The sequence below is a fragment of the Panthera pardus genome, unplaced genomic scaffold (genome assembly GCF_024362965.1).
Source record: "Panthera pardus isolate Hobbes unplaced genomic scaffold, ASM2436296v1 HiC_scaffold_1, whole genome shotgun sequence".
Lineage (NCBI taxonomy): Eukaryota > Metazoa > Chordata > Mammalia > Carnivora > Felidae > Panthera > Panthera pardus.
This window is the reverse complement of record NW_026526654.1, coordinates 12,682,876-12,707,909: the sequence shown is the minus strand read 5'-3', so window position 1 is coordinate 12,707,909 and position 25,034 is coordinate 12,682,876. Positions and strand designations below refer to the sequence as shown.

The 25,034-nt window shown below is 45.0% G+C and overlaps 1 protein-coding gene across 3 annotated transcripts in view; it reads left to right on the top strand.

The window, feature by feature from the left end:
- MYO16 (myosin XVI) overlaps positions 1-25,034 on the top strand; it is a 609,969-nt gene that overhangs the window by 342,916 nt on the left and 242,019 nt on the right. For all 3 annotated transcript variants that reach the window (XM_053889237.1, XM_053889213.1, XM_053889198.1), the window contains exon 16: positions 3,639-3,786. In XM_053889237.1, the coding sequence (XP_053745212.1) occupies positions 3,639-3,786 (148 nt within the window). The remainder of the gene's footprint in view (positions 1-3,638; positions 3,787-25,034) is intronic.

Below are 25,034 nucleotides of genomic sequence, written 5' to 3'. Positions count from 1 at the left end.
CGCTTCATTGTTTACTGACCATTCATAATGATAAGAATAAACCTAAATTCCAATAAAAAGAATAGTTCAGAAAAACTACAAGTTTCAGCCTGCCAAACATATAGTCATAAATGTTTTTTTAATTTTTTTTAATGTTTATCTTTTAATTTTATTTTTGAGAGAGAGAGAGAGAGCGCACGCGAGCATGAGCAGGGGAGGGCCAGAGAGAGAGGGAGACACAGAATCTGAAGCAGGTTCCAGGCTCCGAGCTGTCGGCAAGAGCCTGGTATGGGGCTCAAACTCGCGAACCACGAGATCATGACCTGAGCTGAAGTCGGACACTTAACTGACTGAGCCACCCAGGCGCCCCAGCCATAAATGTTGATTGACAGTAACTTCTGTATTGCCAGTCCTGTCTGGAAGCAAAATCGGGATTGTGATCTCCATGCTGCATTCTCCCACCATTGTCCAACAACATGTTTTTGTGATGTGGGTTGTTTTTGTTTGTATTTTTGTAATCTTTAGCAGCAGAAGCTCCAAATAATGAATATTAGGTATTTTGCTACTGGACATGTGAGGTCACAATGAACTAGGCAGATGGCTAGACACTCTTCAATCCAGGCATGCGCTTTTTATAGACACATCACCTGTCTTCCTCTTTAACTGGGAAGTAAACTTTATTATTGAAGCATCTGTTTCATTATCTTACCATTAAGCTATAAAGCATCGTTTGGCTCCTTTTTATAATTTTGATATAGATGTTGAAACTTGCCCAGTATACTTTCTGTATATCAAATTGTATCTGCATAAATTCAAGTTATATTTGCCTTTGCTACAGTGGGTTTCTTCCACGATTTTCAGCAGTGAGACACTATTGTCTATGTATCTGGTCTTTGTATAGTGTAGCTGTATATACTTCTGATCTGGTTGATAGTAATACTTGCTAGGGTCTACAGCAGAGCTCTTTATAATCAGTATCTGTTTATATATACCATAGCAATATGACTTGTGCTTTCAAATTGTAAGACATTAATGAAGAAAGTTCTAAAACTTACTTTGGTGCCTTTGTTATACCCAGGGACACGTCTTGTTTCAGATTGTATTTGTGCATGAAAGTTCTGTGTTGGGTCAAGAACAAAATAAGAATGTCTCCTCTCATCACTTGCTTTCAACATTGTACTGGAAGCCCTAGCTAATGCAATAAGACAAGAAAAAATATATACAGATTGGAAAGAAAGAAATGAAACTGTCTTTGTTAACAGATGACATGATTATCTCTGTAGAAAATTGGAAAGAATCAGCAACAAAAATTTCCTGGAAGTAGTAAGCCATTATAGCAATGTTGTAGGACACATGCTTAATATACAAAAGTCAATTGCTTTCCAAATATCAGCAATGAACAATTGGAATTTGACATTAAAAACACAATATTATTTCCACCACTACCAAAAAATAAAACACTTAGGTATAAATCTAACAAAATATTTACAAGATATTTGTGAGGAAAACTATAAAAACCCTGATGAAAAAAATCAAAGAAGATATAAATAGATGGAAAGATATTCAATGTTTGCAGATAGGAAGGTTCGATATTGTTAAAATGTCAGTTTTTCCCAATTTGATCTATAGATTCAATACAATCCTAATAGAAATCCCAGCAGGTTACTTTGTGGATATTGACATAAAGTTTATGTGGAGAGTTAAAAGATCCAGAAAAGCCAACACAACGTTTAAAAAGAAGAACAAAGTTGGAGGATTGGTGCTACCCAAATTCAAGACTTCCTCTAAAGTGGCAGGAACAGTGGTACTGTGAAAGAACAGACCAGGAGATCAATGGAACAGAATAGAGAGCCCAGGTAGACCCAGGTAAATATAGTTAACTGATTTTTGACAAAGAGCAAAGTTTGATAGAGAAATGACAGTTCTTTCAACAAATTATACTAAAATAGCAGGACTTCCTCATGCAAAAAAAAAAAAAATGACTTGAAATAGATCATAAATCTACATGTAAAAACAAAACTATAGGAACTCCTGAGTGGCTTAGTTGGTTAAGCATCCGACTTTGGCTCAGGTGATGATCTTGCTGTTTGTTGAGTTCTACCCCCGCATCAGGCTCTGCACTGGTGGTGTGGAGCCTGCTTGGGATTCTTTCTCTCCCCCTCTCTCTCTGCCCCTCCCCTACTTGCTCTCTCTCTCTCTCTCAAAATAAATAAACTTTAAAAAAAAGTATAAAACTTTTTAAACAATAACATAAGAGAAATTGTAGGTGACCTTGGGTTTGGCAGTGAGTTTTTAATATAACACTAAAAACAGCAATCCATGAAATAAATAATTGATAAGCTGGACTTCATTAAAATTAAAAATGACTGTCCTATGAAAGACACCATTAAGAGAATGAAATGATGAGCCACAGATAGAGGTAAATTTTTGCAAAACAAGAAAAACACATCTGATAACGGACTGCTAACTAAAACATGCAATGAACACTTAATACTCGGCAATAGGAAAACAACCCAATTTACAAAATGGACAAAATATCTGGACACCTCATGAAAGAAGATACACAACTGGAAAATACAAAAATGAAAAGATGCTACACATTATAGGTCACGTAAGAAACGTGAATTAAAACAAAAATGAAATACCACTGCAAACGCAGTAGAATGTCTAAAATTCAAAACACTGACAATGCCAAATACTGGCAAGGACGTGGAGCACCAGGAACTCTGATTAATTGCTTGTGGGAATGCAAAATGGCATGGCCACTTTGGAAGACAGTTTGGTGATATTTTACAAAGCTAAACATAGTCTTACCATACGATCCAGGAATCACACTCCTCAGTATTTACCCAACTGAGCTGAAAACTTATGTCCACACATAATGTGGATACAAATGTTTATAGCAGCTTTATTCGTAATTGCAAAAACCGTAAGCAACCAAGATGTCCTTTAATAGGTGAGTGGATAAATCAGCTGGTGCATTCGTAGGGTGGGCTCTTATCCGATGATTTAGGAAGTGAGCTCTCAAGCCATGAAAAGACAAAGAACCTTAAATGTATATCTTTGAATGAAGGAAACTGAAGTGATTACAACCTGAGAAGTTTGCATACTGTATGATTCCAACGATATGACATTCTGGGCAAGGTGAATCTGTAGAGACAGTACTAAGAGCAGTGGGCATCAGGGGTTAGGGAGAGAGGAAGGGATAAATACTGGAGCATGGGCTTTTTAGGGCAGTGAAACCACTCTGTTTGTTACTGTGCTGGTAGAACATGGTATTAGGAATGTCTTAACACCGGTGGAGTGTACAAAGAGTGAATACCAACACACATTTATATACTTAATTAATATTAAGCATCAATATTGGCTCATCAATTCTAACCAATTTACGAGACTAACACGAGAGGTTAATGATAGGGGATGCGGTGTGCTGGGTAGGAGAGAGAAGGTATGATGGAGCTCTTGGTATTTTCTGCTTAATCTTCCTGGAAACGTACAAAGCACCCTAGAAAATAAAGCCTCAGATATTTTTCAAAAGGTCTGTATTTGGAAACAGTTACGTTATTATCTCGTGCAATTCATTAACGCGTGTAAATCTATGAGAATGAAACTAGTAATGTCATTTAACAGAATCTCCCCCTTTTTTTTTTCTTAACCAGCCAGAATTTATACATACATGCTCGAGAAATCCAGACTTGTTTCACAACCTCTTGGCCAGAGCAATTTTCTCATTTTCTACCTGTTGATGGATGGGTTATCTGCTGAAGAAAAATACGGGCTTCACCTTAATAATTTATGTGCGCACCGGTAAGTGACTGCATATTTTCTACGTGGTAATTCCGTCCTGAAGTCGTGGTGGCATTTAAGCAGTCTTAAATTTTCTCCTGATTTTTCAGAGAGTGGGTCAAAGAAAAAAATTGGGTACTGTTAGGTCACAACTATCTGTAACAGGATTGTAACAGTTTTTTGTTTTTTTTTTTAGAGTCTTGAGGTTTGTGTATGTATTAACTTGTGTTTCTGTTTTCCTAATTTTCAGATCAGAATTAATAAGTGAGTGTCTATATAAACCTTTCTGTTCCTTTGGGTATTTTGGATATAACATTAGTTATGCATTCCTAATCTTTGGCAGTCTTTTGAAATAATGGGCAGTATTACGTGGCAATCACCGTTCATTAGTAACAGATGAAATTGCATAAGGGATGAAGACAAACAGCACATAAACCAAGGAGCTCATTTTCTGCCCTGGAGGCAGAAAGCATTTGTTCAAATGTAGATGCATTGGCCATAGGACAGGATGGAGGTGAGGGACTCCTAAAGATAGGAGCTGAGGAATGTCTTCACGCTGAGGGTATTTCTGCCACCTGCCAGATCCGATGTGTCTCCCCATGCGGATTGGTCCAGATTTGGATCGGGATGAGAAGAAAACAGTGGGCAGAGTGAGCCCCGTTGAGGGGAGAAAAACAGGTGCAAGAAGGGAGCAGAGGGAGCTGGGCGTACCGACCAAGCTCACTAGTAAATCTGGGACAGGGCAGAGGCACTAGACTCCGAAAGAGATACGGATTTATTTCAGATGCCTGCTAACATCTGACTTGGAGTTACTGGGTGTTTGTTATTGGATTCAAGAAGAGTGGTGTGTGTTTCATAATTTTTGAGAACCCTTGCAAGAAAAGTGAAAGAATGCCTGAGGAGGAGGACCTGTCTTGCTGGTTGAGGCATGAAGGCAGAGAAGCCTCTGGGGCTGCAGGGTCGAGATGCCAAGTGTGAGAGATGGGGCTTTTCCGGGGTGATGGGGTCTACGGGGCTCCTGGAATGGATTGGAGGGACAATGGGGCAGCCTCTGTCGTGGCCACTGCCGTGAGGCGTTACTGAGAGTGGGGCACAGGGCCACTTGAAGGGGATGAACGGCCCTGTCCTAACTTACCATGACATTACCAACCACTGTCAGTCAATTTCTTTGAAAATATTACATCCAGGAGTATAGGCACAATGGGTCATGCAGAGCAGGAGAGAAGTAATCAAAAAGTTAAGGCCTTATCAGAATTGTGTTTTATTTACTGAAGGACTTTGGGGGTTTACTGTGTTCCCAAACAACAGAAATTCAGAAGAAAAAGAAAAAAAAATACTCCTTTTGGAGCATGGTAGCCTAGGTAAAAGTGATTTTTAAAAAAAAATATGGAAATGTTAAGCTCCTACGGCACTGAAAATGTTTTTTTTTACCAAATCTCCTCATTTCGTGAAGAAGGAACTCAAACCCAGAACCATAAGGAGGCTTGTGCCAAAGGGAATATGTCATGTATCAGCAGCACTGAAAGACCTGTTCCCTGGAACGAGCCTTTGTTTTGCTACATTGAGTGTCTCTAATGGCAGACGTTGTCCTTGGGAGGAAACGCATCGGATGGGCAACCCCACGTCAGGTGTTCAGGAGTAGAAGCGAGGGAGAAAAGTCTTACGGATTTCTGTGTTCCAAATCATGCTTACGAGTACAGAGTCAATGTAGACAGCAGATAATTGGTTTAGGGGGTTGTCTGTATCTATTTGCATGTGTGTGCCTGGCATTTCGGACTTAGAGCCACTGAAGAGTAAAGGACCGGAATCTTTTCTACCATTCAAAGAAACAATTTAACTTCTGGGTCTGGGGTTTGGACCCGTCTTTCCGAACGTGTGGGCGTGGGGGAGAGAAAACAAGGTCTCCTTTATGGGGGAGCCCGCCCCGGCATTCATCCCTCTTTGCAAAAGAGAGTTTGGAATCACTCAGGCTATTTAGAAAGTCAAACAGTCAGGGGTTCCTTTGTGAGAAGCTCCAACAGGAAAGAAGTCAGCAAAATCATGAATCATTCAATTCCCCTGAACAAAGAGGTTATTTTATTAAAATGTATGATAAATATCTAATGGGAACAAAACAACATTCCTCAATAAAAATACACACCACCACTCCAGATTCATAAAAATATCAGTTGGGACGTTTGTACAATGAGAATAACACAGACATAATGTTCTTTAATAATAAAACAGGGTGTTTTGCAAGTTACAATGCATCATGTGCATCGCATTGTTTCTGGGGTTTCTGTGGCGTGGGTCTTCTCCCTTTTATGGTGCTGGCAAGGCTCGGGGAGTTTGTATTTGTCTGACGTTTGAATTGGGGTTGGGGTCTAATCTTTATGGAGTAATGATGTATCTCAAGGACCATAATTTTTGAAATTGTTTGGGTCATTTGCAATCGGCGGTGTAAATCTCAACTTGCTAGCTTTCTGACCTTTCACAGACCAGTGACCCTTCTGAGTTTCCCCCTTAAAATCAGCACCCAACAGGTATGGGAAAAATCACGATGTATAAATAGACTATTAGGAAGAGTGCTGTTGTTACCATCACATCTACTGATTTGATTTTGTTTACAGAGATGTTGAGGTATCTGTTAAATAGACCATCCAGGGGCACCTGGGTGGCTCAGTTGGTTAAGTGTCAGACTTCGGCTCAGGTCATGATCTCACGGTCCATGGGTTCGAGCCCCACATCGGGCTCTGTGCTGACAGCTCAGAGCCTGGAGCCTGCTTCGGATTCTGTGTCTCCCTCTCTTTCTGCCCCTCCCCTGCTTGAGCACTCTTTCTCTCTCAAAAATAAACATTAAAAAAATTTTTAAAAAATAGACTATCCAGATATGCCTTTGCTTACTCAATGTTCATCCCACAGTGCAGCTTGAACTGAAATGTTGATGAAGTATGTTGAGTCTTAAGGCAAATAATACCAAGAATTGCGAGCCTGCTTCCTGCAAATGTACCTCTTTCCTTCTTTAATAACAACTCATTGCCTGCGTGGAACATAAAATAGACATGGAACAGTAACTGGGGGCTGCAGACATACTCGGTATCCGTCATATGTTCTTATGTAATTGAACTCCAAAGAGAAGGAAACATTGCTGGAGCTAATGCTTTATAATTAAAGCTACATAAGTGTCTTTTTTTAAACTTTGACTCTGTTTTTGGAATTAAAAGTTTTCAGAGTCTCACATGAAAATTTATGAAGGTTTATTTCAGTGTTAAATGCCCCTAAAAATACTTTCCTGCTTGTAAAATTGGAACAATACCTAAAACAAGCAGATAGCACTGTTGCTTAACCATGGAATAAAAATGGTACAGCCATGAGTTCCTATAGCTGAAATGCATGGAGACAATATTTATAACACTTTGCATAAGGATTTTTCTGTACAGATTGTTAAAACAACAACAACAATGATGTCAAGGAAAAACAAGTCTCTGGGTCACTAACATTTAAAGCAGGGAAAATAAGATTGCATTTACCAAGGATTTCCACTAGATGGTACCATCTCCACAAAGTCAGGAGCTAAAAAAAAAAAAAAGGCTCATCAGTAAAGGTTTCTTTTTGATTTATGGTTCTTCCTATGATTTACTTCTTTTTCCTGTTTGTTCGTTTTTCAAGTTCTATTTCAAACTCCTTTGTACGTATTCCTAACCTTGCATCTCAGGATAAATATAGTCCACGTTCGTGGGATTGGGCTTTAATGAAAGTTAGACACAGTCGTTAATTGTTTATCTTCGGTGTGCTTTAAACAGCGTTTACAGGTTTTCATCCCAGAACAGTTGGGCTCCAAAATGCAAAGAAGTTATTCCTAATCTGCCTTCATTCTGATGAGCGTCGTAAATTATTGCCGCACTGCACGGTAACATTTTCAGAAAAGGTCAGATTGTGAATTACAAGCTGAGAGCAAGCAGCCCTTGACTCAGACAGAGCTTGTGACCTGTTTCCAACCTTGTGTGTTAGGAAACTCTGACTCATCCAGTATTTGAACTTGTGATTGCTGCCTGGGAGTGCACCTGTCACCGAGGACGCTGTGGCAGTTAACGCTCACTGAGACTTCATTTCTTTCGCTCAGGGTTTCTTATGCACATTTAATTTGGCTTGAAAAAGTTTCACATAATTGAAAAATAGGTAAGGGTAAACTTAAGTTATTATTTGAGGATGACTCTTCATTTGGCTACATATTTTAGGCAAGCAAATCTTGAAGGTGCTCCCAAGACACAGTTTCAAGATAAGAGGAATCAAAATGCATCTCTACCTGTCTCTATTATTAGTTATCTACATGATAATCACAATTGTGATACCGACAACTTAGAGAGCAGCGCCCATCATCCTCCAGACCCCGTCCTACTATTCTCTTCCCTGTCTCTTTGAATCCTCACCTGGACCTGAGCAAAGGACCGCTCCTGCATCAGAGAGACCAGGGCATGAAGAGGGAGAGGTCCTCCAGGAGCCAGACTGGAGTCTAAGTCCTACTGACTCTCACCCTTCACCCTCTGTATTGTGCCCACAGCAATGTGGCCTGTAAATTGGCAACCACGGGCTTTGCCACTTTGCGTCAGGGACATCTTTAAGGAAAATGAAAGTGAAAGCACGAGGTCGATGTTTGCGTACACGTTTTTATTTAGAATTAGTTAAGCAAAACTAAGTCCGGACATTGTGGAGTCTGTCACCTCTATCATAAAAAGCAATTCTGGGTTACTTCTTTCTCAGGTAGAAAAATTAAAATTTTAAGCCATAAGAGATTGCATTATCCTCACTGGAGGTTAGAATATTGAAAATAATGGAAAGGGTTGGGTAACCTCTGTAAATGGCCAGGTAAATTTCACTTGTGAAAAGCCAGTAGCGAGGATTCAGAGTCAGGGGTTTCTTCCTTCTTTCCATTTTTGAGTCCCGTGCACCTAGATGAGGAGAGAGAGGGGAAAAGAAAACAACAAACCACACTGGTATGAGGGACATGTTCTACCTCTTTAATTAGTCTTCAGAATCCTATGGGAGAGTTGTGAGCATTCTAAATTGTTTTTATTTTTTTATCTAAAAATTGTTTTTAAATGTTTTTATTTTTATTTTTGAGAGAGAGAGACAGAGAGACAGAGACAGACAGACAGAACGTGAGCAAGGAAGGGGCAGAGAGAGGGAGATACAGAATCCGAAGCAGGTTCCAGGCCCTGAGCTGTCAGCACAGAGCCCGACACGGGGCTCAGACCCACAAACCGTGAGATCATGACCTGAGCCGAAGGTGGATGCTCAACCGACTGAGCCACCCAGGCGCCCCTAAATTGTTTTTATAATGAGACTGAAGCACAGATACATAACTTAATCAAAGACATTTAGCTAGTAAGTTTAGTTAATGAAAAAGCCAGAATCCAAACCCAGGTATGTGTGGCTTCAAGTTTTATGTTCATTAGCACTCTTTGATTGCTGGTGTCAGATACCCAACATGAACACATTTAAGAAGAAAAAGAGAAGAAAAGAAAAAGAGGAAGGATTCAGAGAATCACATAACTAATTGGAGAAGAAAGAAGTCTTATATAACTAGATCCTGGAACTAGATGCTGTCTGTCTGTCTCTGTCTCTCTGTCTCTCTGTCTCTCTGTCTCTCTCTCTCTCACACACACACACACACACACCCCTCTGTTTTACTTTGCTTGTGTTTTCCAACATGGGGAGGAACATAACACACAGAGCCCTAACCTTCCACATCTTAGGAACCCTGGAGAGGAAGCCAAAGTTCCTCTTTTCCTCTCCAAGAGGCCACCTTGGCAGCCCAGCTTAGGTCTCAGGCCCTCCCTGGTCCCTGAGTCATTCCAAAAGGGTGGAGGATGGGAGCTGTTTAACCAAAGAGGAGGACAGGGGAGCTGGGCACAAGTAAACAGCCACGTGAAGCAGGTTCCTTCCACTCTGTTCTGCTCCAACAGCCAGGCTGATCCCCAGCCACCCAGAAGGGTGCCAGCCCCAGTGTGAAGACGCAGCTGTGGGAGGCCTGGGGGGCAGGCACAGCTCACCCTGCTGATTTGCCAGGTAGCTGGGCCCCACGGCTACCCATATACAGGACCATTAATAATGCAAATGTATTTCAGGAGAACTGCAGATACAAATTGTGGCACGTTTCCATGTAATTTCTGTGTTATGTCTGTTTCCCCCTAAAAATAGTTTTTCGGGTTGAAGGTGAAGCGATTCTGTGATCCATCTGATCGACAGTATTATTTTTTATCTTTTTCTCTTTTTTTTAAAAAAAATTTTAACATTTATTTATTTTGAGAGAGACAGAGCGTGAGCAGGGGAGGGGCAGAAAAAAGGAGAGACACAGAATCCAAAGCAGGATCCAGGCTCTGAGCTGTCAGCACAGAGCCCGACGTGGGGCTCGAAGTCACGAACCATGAGATCATGATCTGAGCTGAAGTCAGATGTTTAATTGACTGAGCCACCCAGGTGCCCCATCATTTAAATCTTTTAGCATCTCTATGAGATGGCTCTTAATACTCCTCCTGTTTTACAAACGGGCACACTGAGACCTACCAGATATGTAACTTGCCCAGGGCTGTGCAGGAAGGAAATGGGGGCACCCTGATTTCAAACCCAGTGATCTGTCCCCCAGGACCCAAGGACTCAACTGGTTGCCCCTGATTGCTGTTTGTCCCCTGGGCAAGTGTGATGGCCAGCCTTAGAACTTGGAAACTGACACTCTGTCCTGACATACAGACATTAATTCCATTGTCTGCACCTTCATGATTTGGAGAAAACCGATGAAAATATACCTTTTCTCAGCATCACCAGACTATTACTCTTACTATAACTCTTTTCAGAGTTCTGCTTCTGTTCCTTGAAATTCCACTTTGGTTGTCTTTATTTTCCCAGGCACCAATGGGAAAGGAGATACCCACATATCCTCACATCTTCATTCTTTAAATGCATCACCAAGTGCTGATTTGATGTCCTCACTCTTGCTTGGCCAGGCCTGGCCTACCCCCCATCCCGTCTACACAGATTATTGTTTTCCCGCCTCTTTAATTCTTGCTCTTTACATTCATGTCAGAATAATATTTGGTACACTCCAATTTAGCAAATTGGAAACCTCCTAGCTCCGAAGTATCCAATAAATATTGCTTTTCTGTCATATCAGATAAAATCTTCTTGATGATACAAGGAAACAGAGCTGGTGAGGCCTTAAGGAATTTGAAGGAAGGGATTATTAACATGTACTTGGAGATTCCCTCTACTTCTGTCTCCGAGAGCCTCAGAATGGAGCTGAGCATCAGGCGAGTGAGGAAATAAACTCGGGTGACATTCGATGAGCAGTGACCATGTTTACCGTTCGGTTATGAAAAAAGAAATCCACTCTTGTGTTAGGAGAGCTCAATGTTCTGAGTCTCGCTTTTCCGGTCAGCAAATTAGATGTAATAATCTGGACTATAGATCTCCAATTGATTCTTCATAGTCCCCAAAGACAAAATTGTTCTGAAAACCGACCGTTTATTTCTGACTCATGCTGGTAAAAGGACTGACACAACCTGAACTTATCTGAAGCAGAATCTAAACCTGAATTGACACGTATCTCTCACTTGTTAGGAATATTTGTATGGTTTTTCCCAGAATTAAAATGTTTGATTAAAGCATCCTGCCAATCTTGCTGGGAATATAAACACTACATTAACTTACAAAAGTAAAGAAAAATCATCTGCATAACAGACCATGTCTGGGTCCAAAAGTTTAGGATAAAGAGTTGTGGCTGGCGTCCCCCAGTTTGTGTAGGTGTGAACCGTGGTAGTCATGATGTTTCTCGCCAAAGGGAAGCCCCACCTTACCTACCTAAGGCAGACACTCACTGAAAATGACCTCCACATCTGCCTCGGTGTCTCACAGCAGGGTCCCTTCCATTTCCAAGAGCCTCCTTCCCTCTCGATCTCTCTTTGTCTCTCTCATCTCTGTCTCTCTCCGTTTGAATTATTTCCCCTTTATGAATAAAAATTATTTTATTGCATTCTAAATCATGCTATATCAAGATGGCAGGCAGGAGCCCCTCCGCCAGTGGGGGTGATATCATCTGTTTTGGACGTGAGGCTCAGGTAGGCTCCTGAAGCTTGTAGAGAAGAACCACAGAGCATGCTCAGGGGTTGGCTTGGTGACTCCCTATTACTTTAGAAAGACTCTCACAGTTCCGTGTGTGTGTGTGAGAGAGAGAGAGACAGAGAGAGTTGGTCTCCTTCACAAAACCTACCCATGCAGCTGTAGCAACAGCATCCCATGCTAACGTGTGTGCCACCCACCATATATGTCAGGCTAATGCAGTGGGTGCCACTTCTCTATCTCCCAGCCCTGCTTGCCAGTGTCCTCCACTGCGGGCACCCAGCAGCCCCATATGGCCTTCCCCTGGGGCAGAGGTAGAGTGGCCATCTCCCTGCGACAGGCGAGCCTGGGTGAGCCGTCCCCATCACCCCAGCCCACGTCTGCCCCAGCGTCGTTTCATCCCCTTGCCGAGTCAATGACTATGACACGTACACATACTCCTTCTGCTTGTTTTCCACATGCTCTTTCCCCGATGGTCTTCGGTCCCCGATTGCGGTTCGCGGGAGCCATCGGACGGACACAGTACAGGGGAAGACACGGTGCTCTTCCTGGTCCTGAAATCAAGGCCCATGAATAACTGTTAGCAAAACCGCACGTCGACGTGGCCTGTCAAGTCCGCTTCTGCTCTTGCTGACATTTAAGGGGCTTTTGTCCTTGCAGTGGGCTGACCGCTTTTTACCTTGTCAGTATTCGATGACAAAGGCATGTGGGCTGCTGACAGCAGTGAGCTTATCAGCGGAAAGCACACAGCTTCCGTGGGACCCTCCTCTCCTTGCCTAGGTCGTTTTGGGAAATCGCGCAACCTCTCCATGCCTCCCCTCGGTCCTCCATGAAGCGGGACTGGCCTCAGCGCTGTCGTGCATGTGGTTGGAGTGGGTGGCCGGCTGCCGGAGCCTAGAGAAGAGTCAGTTCTGTCGTTACTGCTAGAATGGAAGGCTCTTTTCCATCGGAGCCATATGTGAATAACTAATCACCGTGATGCCAAAGACCATGAGTTCCTGTTAGAGCTTTAGCTCACGTGGAATAATTGCAACCTTGGCAAGGCTTCTCTTCGTGTAGGTGTGACCTCGGGGCAGTGCCACACAGGAACGTGTCACTGTGACATCTCTCCGCGGTGGAAATTTAGTCGGATCTTTGGATGACAATCAGCACAGCCCTTTGAGGCAGTGAGGGTGATGAGAGTAGGTGCGGAGAGGAGGGTGGCCGGGTGGTGACAGGCGGGGCTGGCTCTCAGGACCCCACGCTGGCTTCTCCACGGGTACCCCCTTACAGCAGGCGAACAGAGCATGTCGTATTACAACCTAAAGCAGAACCTGTACACTTCTGGAAAACTTCCTGTTTCATGTTTTCCCCGGGGCAAAAAATCAATTTGAATGCTTCAAATGCTTTGTCATTGTCTATCAGCCAGAGTGGGAAAAAGAAAAGGGAGGGGTGGCGCCTGGTGGCTCAGTCCGTTGAGCGTCCGACTTCGGCTCAGGTCATGATCTCACAGTTCCTGGGTTCGAGCCCCACGTCGGGCTCTGTGCTGACGGCTCAGAGCCTGGAGCCAGCTTCAGATTCTGTGTCTTTCTCTCTCTCTCTGCCCCTCCCCTTCTGACGCTTTTTGTCTCTCTGTCTCTCAATAATAAATAAACATTAAAAAAAAGTAAAGATTTCCTTTAAGTCTAAACCTGCATTCACTTAATCACAAGAGATGATGACCTCAGTAAGATTCTGGAATGCATGATTTGTTACCGATCGTGTGTTCTCCTCAAGAGGATTGTGTCCGGTGTGAACCAGACACACACTGTGTATCTTACAGGCTGGGTTCTGAAACCGATAACATGATGAGGGATTTATGTAGACCCCTGTGATGACACATGTGTTCACGTGTGTGCACGCAGACCCAAAGTGACGTTCCCTGGGCTCTTTGAAGCGAATGCCGTTTGCTCCTGTAAATCTGCAGCCCGTCAGTGCAGTTAAAACCCTAACAACCAACATTCGTTTGTGCTGAGAACTTGACATATGTCACCTCCCCTCATCCGCGGCTTGGCCTGACACAAGCCAGGGTTGACTGAGTTACCCAATGGCACGTGCTGGTGGCTCAGGAGCCACGGCCGTGGCCAGGCCCTAGATACACCCCACGTCTGCCTCTCAAACCCTGGTCTCCAAATGACAGGCGGAAGATTTCAGGGAAGTGTTTGAAAAAGAGCCACACGGTGATGGCAGCTCACAGAGAAATGTCCCCGCACACAAGGAGAGGCTGGAGCCCAAGGGCACCGATGTCAGCTGTTCATCTCACGTTCTGGTTCAGGTCACTTACGGTGAGGATGGAAAGGAGACAGAGCCTGACCACTAGCCGGTCCCTCTCCACGCCCCCGCCCCACCCCCTGCCCCCCACCCTCACTCCACCCACCCCTGCTCTCCTCCCTCGTCACTTCCCACCCCACCCACCCCTGTCCCCCACCTCACTCCACCCCCCACTTCACCTCTCCCCGGCCCCTCTTCAGCCCCCTCCACCCACCCCTTCCTCCCCACTTTACTCTACCCCCCACTGTACCCCTCTCTGCCTCCCACCCCTTCTCCCTCCCCTCCACCCACCCCTCCCCCTCCCCCATTATCCATCCCCCACTTCACCCCTCCCCACCCCCACCCCTCTTCAACCTCCCACTCCACCCACCCCTGCCCTCCTACCTCTCTCCACCCCTCACCTTGCTCCGCTGCCCCCACCATCTGGCCCCTCTCCCCATATCGTGACCCGAAACTGCCCCACTTTCACTTCGCCTTCTTGCTGCAAGCCTTCTGCCCACACACTTTCCCTCACCCCCTGCCCTCTTCACCCCTGCTTTCCTGTAGATTCGGAACTTTCAGAATTCGGGCCAGGCACTTTGGGCTTCTTTGTTTTTCTCTTGTTTGGGGATTCTGCCACAGCAGGACTTCCCGTTCACATTATCGTGGATGGACACACAGAGACCTGGTGTTTTTCATGAATTCCTCCTCAGCCAGATCTTTCCCCGCCTGCATTTGTGCTACGGCTTGGGGACGTAGGTGTGGGCACTGCTGTGTGGTCACAGGTCATTTTGTTGGCTTTGTTCTGACAGCGGCATCTCTGTGAGCGAGCTCTCTCGGCCTCGGAGGCTTCCCCATGGGCTGTTGGGGGAAGTAAAGTGATCCCGCCTTCTTCCTTCTGCTGGCAACTTACGGCCCCTTAAGTGGCCTTGGGAGGAGTTAGCTTGCCAAGACAGGTGCATGCTGGGCTCATACTTAAAGCGACTGCCTCTGTGAAGATGCATTTGTGCAGCCCCCGAGGCACTTCCTAAATAGCAGAACCCTGTCCCTGACCGCCCCCAGCCTGGGCTCCTGCTCGGCCCGCCCCACCCACACCTGCCCCATCCTCCCCAGCCTCCCACCGCCCCAGCCAGAGCGCCCCTGAGCCTCCACATGCCTTCCTTCCTGAGCCACGGGTGACCTGCCATGCTCTGCCACCGCCCTGGGGCGATCACCCACCTGTCCCTGTCCCGCTGGGCTCCCTTTGTCCCCACAAGTAACCAGTACTCAATGCAATGGTCAGAACCATTCTTCAATGCACTGTTCTGCCGACCCTGCACTTTTTCCTCATTTCCCTGAGGGTCGCAACCCTTGACAGCCTCCAAGGCTCTGTGTGATCTGGTCCCTCTTGGCGCTGACCTCCCTTCTAGTCCTCCGTGGCTCCCCACTCAGCCGCTAAGGCCTCCCATGTTGCTCCAGGGGCACCCGGGTAGCTTCCCATCCTAGGTTTGCTCTAGCCCTTCCCTCCTCCTGGAATGTTCTTCCTCCCACTCCGCCTTGGCTAACCTCCTTACTTCTTCAAGAGTTTGCTCACTTGTGCCCGTCTCAGTGAGCCCCCAGTAGAACCCCCACCTGAACCCCAAACACCGCATTCCCAGTCACTCTTAGCAGGCTCTGCTTCTGTCCAGAGCACGCAGCACCTTAACAGGCTCTGGAATTTACTGGTTGAATGCCCCTGCTGCACCTTGTGTGTCCCCGCAGTGGGAAGTTAAGCTGCACGAGGTCATGGATACTTACTTGTCTGGATCACTGGTAACTTGGAAACGACTGGAATCATTCTCAGCACAAAATAGCTTCTGAGTAAATACACATTGACGATGGGCTATGTTTACTCTTATCTCCCCAAAGCATTGCTTGTGCCGAAGAGAAAAACAAAACCTTCAGGATAATGTCACGAGGTTCCTTGTTTATTATTTGCCATAACCTGGGGCTTTCCAGCGTTGCTCTGGGGGTGTTTATTTTCAGAGTTGGCCAGTTTTATCTGTTCTGAGCTCTCTTTGTTACTGAACTCTGACAACCATGTGAAACTTCTTACGGAATCCTGGAAGAAGCAGGGTTTCTGTTGCCTTCCACTGTTAGATTAGGGCCATCGAGTCAAAACATATGTTAAAATATACCCAGTAACATCTGTGTGTATACACATGAAAACTTCTTCTGGGGCGCCTGGACGGTGCAGTCCATTGAGCGTCTGACTTTGGCTCAGGTCTCGATCTCACGGTTCACGAGTTCAAGCCCCATGTTGGGAACCTGCTTCAGATTCTGTGTCTCCCTCTCTCTCTGCCCCTCCCCTACTCGCACTCTGTCGCTCTCTGTCTCTCAGAAATAAATAAAATCGTTAAAAAACAAAAACAAAAACAAAAACCTACTTCGTCTGGCTACTTCTGTTGGCTGCGTTAACCTGCCCAGAGATGAGACTGGGGAGAGTCATGGGAACTCCTGGTCGGGTGGACCGACCTCAGATGCTGTGAGCTGTGTCCCCTCCATTGTATGGCTCCTTCCAGCAACACCGATCTCAACAGAGCTCCAGAAACACAGCAGAGCCCAGCCTGTGCTTTGGCTGAGGCCTGGGGAAGGCCATTCATCGGGCTGTCACCCCAGCTCCACAGATGTCTCCCTCTTTGCAAATACAAACTGCCCAGTGATGATTCCTAACCACTGCCTCACAGCGTTGCTCACCCCCTTGTCTGCGGGTCGATGGTGCTGAACTTTCTAGGGCGAGAGTCTCCTTGTTCGGGTCAGCTGTGTCTCAGCAGAATCCCATGGAGTCACATTTCGTGGAGGGATATTCCAAACTGTCCTCACTTACTGGTTTACAGCTGCTGCATTTCTCCCATCGTTTCAGTGTTCTGCATCGCAGAACCTCCAATGTTTCCTCGTCGCACAAAAGCAGTCAGTGGGCGCCACATAGGTGGGTCAGTGGGTCGTCTCCAGCAGTGTGGCACAGCGCGCGAGTGGGCTTCTGGTTTCACACCTTCTGCCGCGCATGAGGGCTGGTGGGATCTTGCTCAGCGCCTCGAGTCTATTTTAATCTAGTTGTCACACCCTGAGGTGTTCAGCTTAACTTTTGCATGTTTGCTCTTAGCAGCAAGTGAATGATTCCCGAGTTCTGTTGCACTGAATGCGAGATCTCTTCTCTTGACTCTTGGCGTCTAAGAAAGCTCATTCCAGCAAGGGGGTTTGAGTTCCCGTGTCCTCCTGACATCGTGTTGTTCAGAATTAAGTGCACAGTGTCCTTTGCGAGAGTTAGCTGGGCATCAGCCGGAGAGAAGTTCCCCAGAGCTTAAGGACATTTAACATATGATGAACGGGGTGCCCTCGATTCTGAAATGGCAGTGCCCCCACCAGTACCGGACTTTCTGTGGTATCTTCTAAAGTGTTTGACCCATCTTTAAAACAATGAAGTTCTTACTGGGCATCTGTTTTCCGAAATAACGATGCAGTGAAGGGAGAGTATGGTGGACGCATGCACCGGAGTTAAACCATTCACTGGCCGTGGGCACTCCGTGGGTCGTTATGGCCTCTCTCCGAACCCTGCCTTTTGCTTATATGTAGAGGTGGTATTAATCACTTTGACCAGTGGTTGGTGGGGACAGGGATTGGGCGTATACAAGGTGACTTACACACAGGAATCATAAAAATAGTGTTAAAACTGTGATTGTGAGTTTCTAATAGCTTTGGGGTCATCATTTTGCTTCTCTCCCCAACACATCTAACCCCCCTCCAAGTCTCCCCTCCCATGACACCACCTGAAACGTTGTCCTTAACTCTCCCCCTTCCCACGCTCGTCTGTGGACACGTCCCGGCCATGCCTGCTGCCTACACAGCAGATCCGGCCCCCTCTCCCCATCTTCCTACTACAGTCCTGGGCTGGGTGCCCATCGTCACCCACCTGAAATCCTTCAAGCCTTCCTTCTGGGTTTCCCACCACTGACTGGCCCCACTACAACCCACACCCTGCTCCACAGTCAGGTGCTCTTTCTAAAGAAAAGTCAGATTCTCGCTGTCCACCCTGCCTAAACCGCCCCCAGCGCACAGAGCAGGTTCCGATCTCCTGGCTTCGCCTGCGTGATGTCTAGTCCAGTCCCTGCCGCTGTGGCTGGGCCGCTACAGGACCCATGCTCTGAAGCCCACACTCAGCCACCTGCTTGGAAAGCTCATCCCTCAGTCCTTCTTGTCACCCCGGCCTAAACCGTGGCAACACATGGTCGAGGTCTTGCAAGCTGAAATGGGCCAAGGAGTCTGACGGCCTGCTGGGCAGACAAGGGGGACCCTGGAAGACCAGCCATCCAGAGGCTGTGGGCAGCCAGGAGACTCAAGTCCTCAAGTCTGCCCTTGTCCTTCCCTCATTCAAAAGGAGGCATTATCTCCTTTACCCCAGACACAGTGCGCTTTTGCAAGGCTGTAGAAAAAGAGACGGTCGTTACTCGGAAGCCGCTCAAAATGTTCAAAATCTGGGCGATCAGCAGGTAGCCTTCTCAGTTACAGTGTGAGAAGTGTCCTGAACATCTGACTAGGGGCCCCAGGAGCAGGTGAGAAGACTTTGTGCTGCAGTGGAGGGGAGAGGCAGGAGCCCTAGCAGACAGTTGAATGCCACATAGGCAAAGGCATCAGGACTAGAGAAGCAGAGACACCAGCTGAGCGTCAGCGTCCACGGGGATAGGGGGGCGCACGTGCAGCAAGTACCCAGAGGCCACCAGCCACACCAGAGAGAAACAGGAGTTGTGCTTTCTAATGTAGTTTCTGGAGATGGAGAGCTGTAGGAGCAAAGCCATAAGTGACGCACGTTGATGGCGGGCTCCCTCCTCCCTGGAGAATGAGCACTTCACAGTGACGAATGCTAACGCACCGTACCCGGCTCGTCATCAGTACGCCTTGTGAACTGCTGGTGATAAGTAAGATAAGCACATAGCCCCCACGGAAATAAGTTATTTCAGATTGCAGCTCTGTTTAGGTGAAGGGCACTGTGTCAGCAGCAACCACCACCAGGGTGCAAGATAACCCGGGCTGAGTTTCCAGGGTCCCGCTGAGAGAAACACTCGGGGGGGGGGGCCCTGGGGGGCTCAGTCGCTTTAGTGTCCACCCTTGCCTGCAGGGGAAGGTGTTCACCAAGTATGAAGAATGTTCCAGATGGAGAGGGGACAGAGCAACAGGACACTTGGAGAAAATGAGCGTTGTGTCCAAATACCCACAGTATTCCTGGCTGCGGAGGTAGCTATGATGAGTTAGATTTGCATTTTAGCATCTTCTCTGTCTTATGCCTTCCTCCAGAGAGCAGCAAGAGAACTCTCTCTGAGTTAGTGATTTCCAACATCTCTCAGGGACTGTTGAGCCCATTGGTGCCTCCCACTTCCCAGAGATTGCGGTGTAATGGGACGAGGGCACGACCTGGGCATCGGGACTCACCTATGCAGGATTCTGACATGCTCTAATGAGAACCACGGTCTCTGGCGGGTCATATGGTGTGGTCCCTGCAGGCGCCGACCTTCAGAGGTTCCCCGAGACCCCTAAAGAGAACCCCAGCTCATTGAATGATTCTCAGATAAGGCCTTTTGACCTGGAAATGTATTTGTACTTTACAAGATTTTTGAAAGTTTGCAGATTTTCCTCTGGGACAAGGTACAGTCAGGCAGGGCAAATGTTGTGCTGTGCGGAAACAGACCTAAGAGATGGACAGAACATTTCCCTGGAGCCACGATGGCCAAGTGTTGAGCACATCATGGAAATTCCAGCCAACCTGAGTCCTCACAGCTGCCCCACAAGGCTGCCTTTCCTGCCATCTCCACTGATAAGAAACAAACAGAATGCAGAGAGAACTAAGTTCTGGAATGTCCGAAGGCATCAGTGAGACTCAGAACCCAACGAGCTCTCAATGCTATGCTATCTTTCCACGCCATGCTGCTTTCCACCAGACCCATTTTCGGTCCAGTGGCCAAGACTTGCTCTGGAGGGGCTCTGCCTGAAACATCTCTGTGAGATTTCTAGAACTTTCTATCCTCCCACATGTGTTTTAGACATCCCCCTGCTAGTCCTCCAGCCCATCTCTTCTCAGCTGTGTTCAGCCCAACTCTTGCAGACAGGTATCGTGAGCCTGCCCTCCAGGCTTTCTCCTCTCCCTGGTCTTGGAAGGCAGGGATGGCGGGGAGGACAGAGAGCTTGCAAAGGAGAGGAAATGAGGATGAATTCCTGAGGCTTTCAGGACAACAAGTGACAACATGATGGGACCAACCTGGAAGAGTCTGAGGGCAAAGGCAGAAGGGCAGGAGCCAGACGCTTCCTTGTATGTCACATCAATAAATGCAGTAAATAAATGCATGAATAAATGCAATGCAATAAATGCACATCAATAAATGCATCAAAAATGCGCTGGGGTGGCTCAGTTGGTTGAGTGTCCGACTTTGGCTCAGGTCATGATCTCACGTTCCTGGGTCCGAGCCCTGGGTCGGGCTCTGTGCTGACAGCTCGGAGCCTGGAGCCTGCTTCGGATTCTGTGGCTCCCTCTCTCTCTGCCCCTCCCCCGCCCACGCTCTGTCTCTCTCTGTCTCAAAAATAAACATTAGTAAAAAATTAAAAACAAAATAAATGCAGTCATGTAGTTATTAATAACAAGCTATATTACTACATGATTCCATCATGTGCTATATTGCATACCATCTTCCGTATAAATGTTACAGGAAGCACTACATATTATTACACATACTATATTATTAATAGACCTACTCCCACATGTTTTATATCTGAGCAGCCATGTGGCACTCACCCAGAAATAGGGGAAGTCTTGCATTTGGGCAGGTCACCTTGAGTGGACGTTAACATACAAGAAAAACTTGTGATCCATATAAAGACATGAACATACGAATAACTGAAAAGGAGAATGGAGTAATTTGTTAGGGAGAAGGAGTGTATGTAGGCAGATGTGTAACGCGAGAGGCCTCACAAATAGTAGTGCCCTAAAGTAAAAGTCATAGAAAGTGAACGGGCCTAAAGGTGTATTTGCTTTTGAGCTGAAATTTCCTATAAGCAAGATAATGAGCAAAGGTATGTCAGCTAAGCAAATGATAGCTTTCCATATCAATACTGCATTTCAGAGACTTACTAAAAAATTGACCATATCTAAAAATAAATTCAAAATGGATTAAACAGCAAAATGTGAGGCCTGAAACCATAAAAATCATTGACAAGAACATAGGCAATGATCTCTCTGACATGAGCTGTAGCAACATCTTTCTAGATATGAACCCCTGAGGCAAGGGAAATAAAAGCAGAAATAAACTACTGGGACTGTATCAGAATAAAGAGCTTCTGCACAGCAAAGGGAACAACCAACAAAACTAAAAATCATCCTACTGAATGGGAGAAGATATTTGCAAACGACATATCCAAGAAAAGGTTAGTGTTCAAAATATATAAAGAACTTATACAGTTCAGCACCCAAACCCCAAATGACCCAATTAAAAATGGGCAGAAGACATGAACAGGCATTTCTCCAGAGAAGACATCCAGATGGCCAGGAGACACATGAAAATATGCTCAACATCACTCATCACCAGGGAAATGCAAATCAAAACCACAATGAGATGCCACCTCACACCTGTAAGAATGGCTAAAATAAAAAACACAAGAAACAGTAAGTGTTCACGAGGATGTGGAGAAAAGGTTCTCTCGTGTACTGTTGGTGGGAATGCAAACTGGTGCAGCCACTGTGGAAAACAGCACGGAGGTTCCTCAAAAAGTTAAAAATAGAATTACCATAGGGTCCAGTAATTCCACTGCTGGGTGTTTGCCCAAAGAATATGAAAACACTAATTTGAAAATATATATGCACCCCTATGTTTATTGCAGCATTATTTACAATAGCCAACATAATGGGAGCAGCCCAAGTGCCCAATGGAAAAGTATTCAGCCATAAAAAAGAGTGACATCTTGCTCTTTGCAATGGCTTGGAAGGAGCTAAAGAGTATAATTCTGAGTGCAATAAGTCTGAGAAAGACAAATACTATATGATCTCACTCATCTGTGGAATTTAAGAAACAAAATAAATGAGTAAAGGGGAAAAAAAGAGAGAGACAAACGAAGAAACAGGCTTAACTGTAGAGAACAAGCTGATGTTCGCAGGGGGGAGGTGGGTGGGGGGATGGGGGGAATAAGGAATAAAGATTGAAAAGTACACTTACGATGGATACAATAAACAAAATGATAAAAAAAATTTTGATCCTGTCTTAGGCCATAGAATTAAACTTGAATAAATTCTCAAATTAAGAAAATGTACAGACTATATTCTCTGTAAACAATGTAATAAATTTAGACATTAAATCCAGAAGTAAAGGCAAATAGAAACTTTACTAGAAAACAAAGTATTGATCCTTCGTGACAAAAAAAGAAGTATGTGTAAACACAGAGGTAGTAACACTATGTGAATAAGAATCCTTTGTACAGGGGCGCCTGGGTGGCTCAGTCAAAGTGTACCACTTCAGCTCAGGTCATGATCTCACAGTTCACGAGTTCGAGCCCTGCATCAGGCTCTGTGCTGACAGCTCAGAGCCTGGAGCCTGCTTCAGATTCTGTGTCTCCCTCCCTCTCTGCCCCTCCCTGGCTTGCACTCTGTATCTCTCTGTCTCTCAAAAATAAATAAATGTTAAAATTAAAAAAAATTAAAGTAGAAGCTAGCACTCCATTAAAAGATACTCAATGATCAAGATTAAGAGCTTTTAATTATTAGTATACATCACATCATTAAGAAAAAAGAGAAAAATCAATTGACTATTTTAGAAGGTGTCAAAAGACAGTAATGGTCAACTCCCAAATCCCAACTCCCAAGTCTGTGGGAGCCCCAAACTTAAAGGAGTCTTACACACACACACACACACACACACACACACACACACACACACACACACAAATTATCTTAAGTCCTAAGTGGACATGATATTTAGTTGTGAAATAGATTCAGGCTTTTTTTAAACATTGACCTTAAAGCTGGAAGGATCGTGATAAGGGAAAAAAATAAAAAAGAATAAACAGTATCGAGAAGGATTACACAAAATCACTATTATTGATAGATAATGATTATCCACCTAGAAAATCTGACACATCAGTAGCAAAATATTTTCTCTAATATTATATTTCAATAACGTTTTGAATTAGAAAACAAATGTGTGCAAAAACAGAAAGATGACGTGTGCACCAGCCAAAGCCGCTTAGACTAGACAAATGGAGACACTGGTTCTTTGGTCAGTGCTGCTAACATATGAAATATCTGTGCATGGGATGGACCTAACAAAGACACTCACAAATTATATGCAGTCAGGAGAGGACTTGTGACTCACAGGGCTCCAGCCATGAGCACACATGCACTTATACACACAGACACGTTTGCAAACACATCTCCCCTTCCATGTGAGCGTCTGTTTTTGTTTTTGTTTTTTCTAACCTGTTTTATGTACTGGAATTACTGAAGGTTCAGATTCAAAGTTTTCATGATGGAAAAAGTTCTGAAACCATTGCTCTCAGGCATTCCAGCCTGCCTAAAAGCTATTTATCCATAGGTCTGGCTTCTCTTGTCCAAGCTAACCTCCTATCAAATCCCCCCAGCCCTCTGTCCTCCAGTAAGAACACACATCATGAATGTGGTCAAACATGTTCAATGAATGAATGGATGAATGAATGAATGAATGAATGCCTTCACACTTTTCCTTTTGCATGGATTCTCCTCCACCTAGAAAACATTTTCATTCTAAAAGTTCGTCTTAGGGTTCCTCTGTCCTTTGACGCTTTCCTGACTCCTTCCTCTGTCCTTTATCGTCACCGGGAGTCTGTCCATGTTCCTAACTCCCATGTGCTCTGTGTATCTCTCTACTGTGGAACTCATCATGGCCTATGTAGTGTTTATTTATGGTACTGTCTTCATTCAGAGAGCAAGTATCTTAAGATTTGAGACCATGACTCAATGACTCATTGAACTTAATGCCCTAGACCCTGGCACCATCATTAGCACATGGGAGTTATGGGATAAAACGGATCAATAAACAAACATTGTTCTATGTGTGAGCACATGTGCATCCGTATAGATTTGTAGTTTTGCTACAATGATTCTACATATGAATTCTGTTTTATTTATTCTGCTTGAGACTTTCATCTGCAAATCATCAGCTGCCTTTATGTCACCAAACCTGAAAAGTTCATTGAAATTTGAAAATTGTTCGGCCGTTATCCCTGTGAATGTTCCTACTTCCTCTTTCTTACCCCTTTTCTTTTCTTCCAGAACTCGTTCGGGTGCCTGCTGTTCCTTCTGTTTCCTCTCCTAACTTCTCTTTTATGTTTTCCATCTCTGTCTCTCTGTGGTTCATTCCGGGCAATTTCTCCACTGCTTTCTTATAATTTACTAACCCGTTTTTGAGCAGTGATTAATGTGATATTTAACGCGTGCGTTGCATTTGAATTTCAATGACCTGTTTTTCCATGTCTAAGAGTTCTTTGTTCTGTTTCACATCTGCTTCTTCTTAAATATTGTTTCTTGTTCTTTTCTCCTATTATATGTCCCTTTCTTTTCGCTGTTTTAAACATGCTCCTTATGCCACACATAACCGATCGTTGCATCATCTGAAGGTCTCAAGGCTCTGCTAGTGGTATTTATTATGTCTGCCCAGAGATAATGATTTCTCTGTGTCTTTGTCCATTGGGGTGTTGATTTGGTGTCCTGTGGTGGCCAGGCTGGGAGACTCCTGAGTGGCCCGAATGGAGGCTTAGTCTTGTAGAGACATGTGTTGTCTTTTTGCTTTGGTGAAATGCTCCAGGAGTATTACCAGCCTGGGGCCATTTTTAGGTTAATTCTTTAGTTAAAATATCCTAAGGGCATATACAGAGTCTAACTT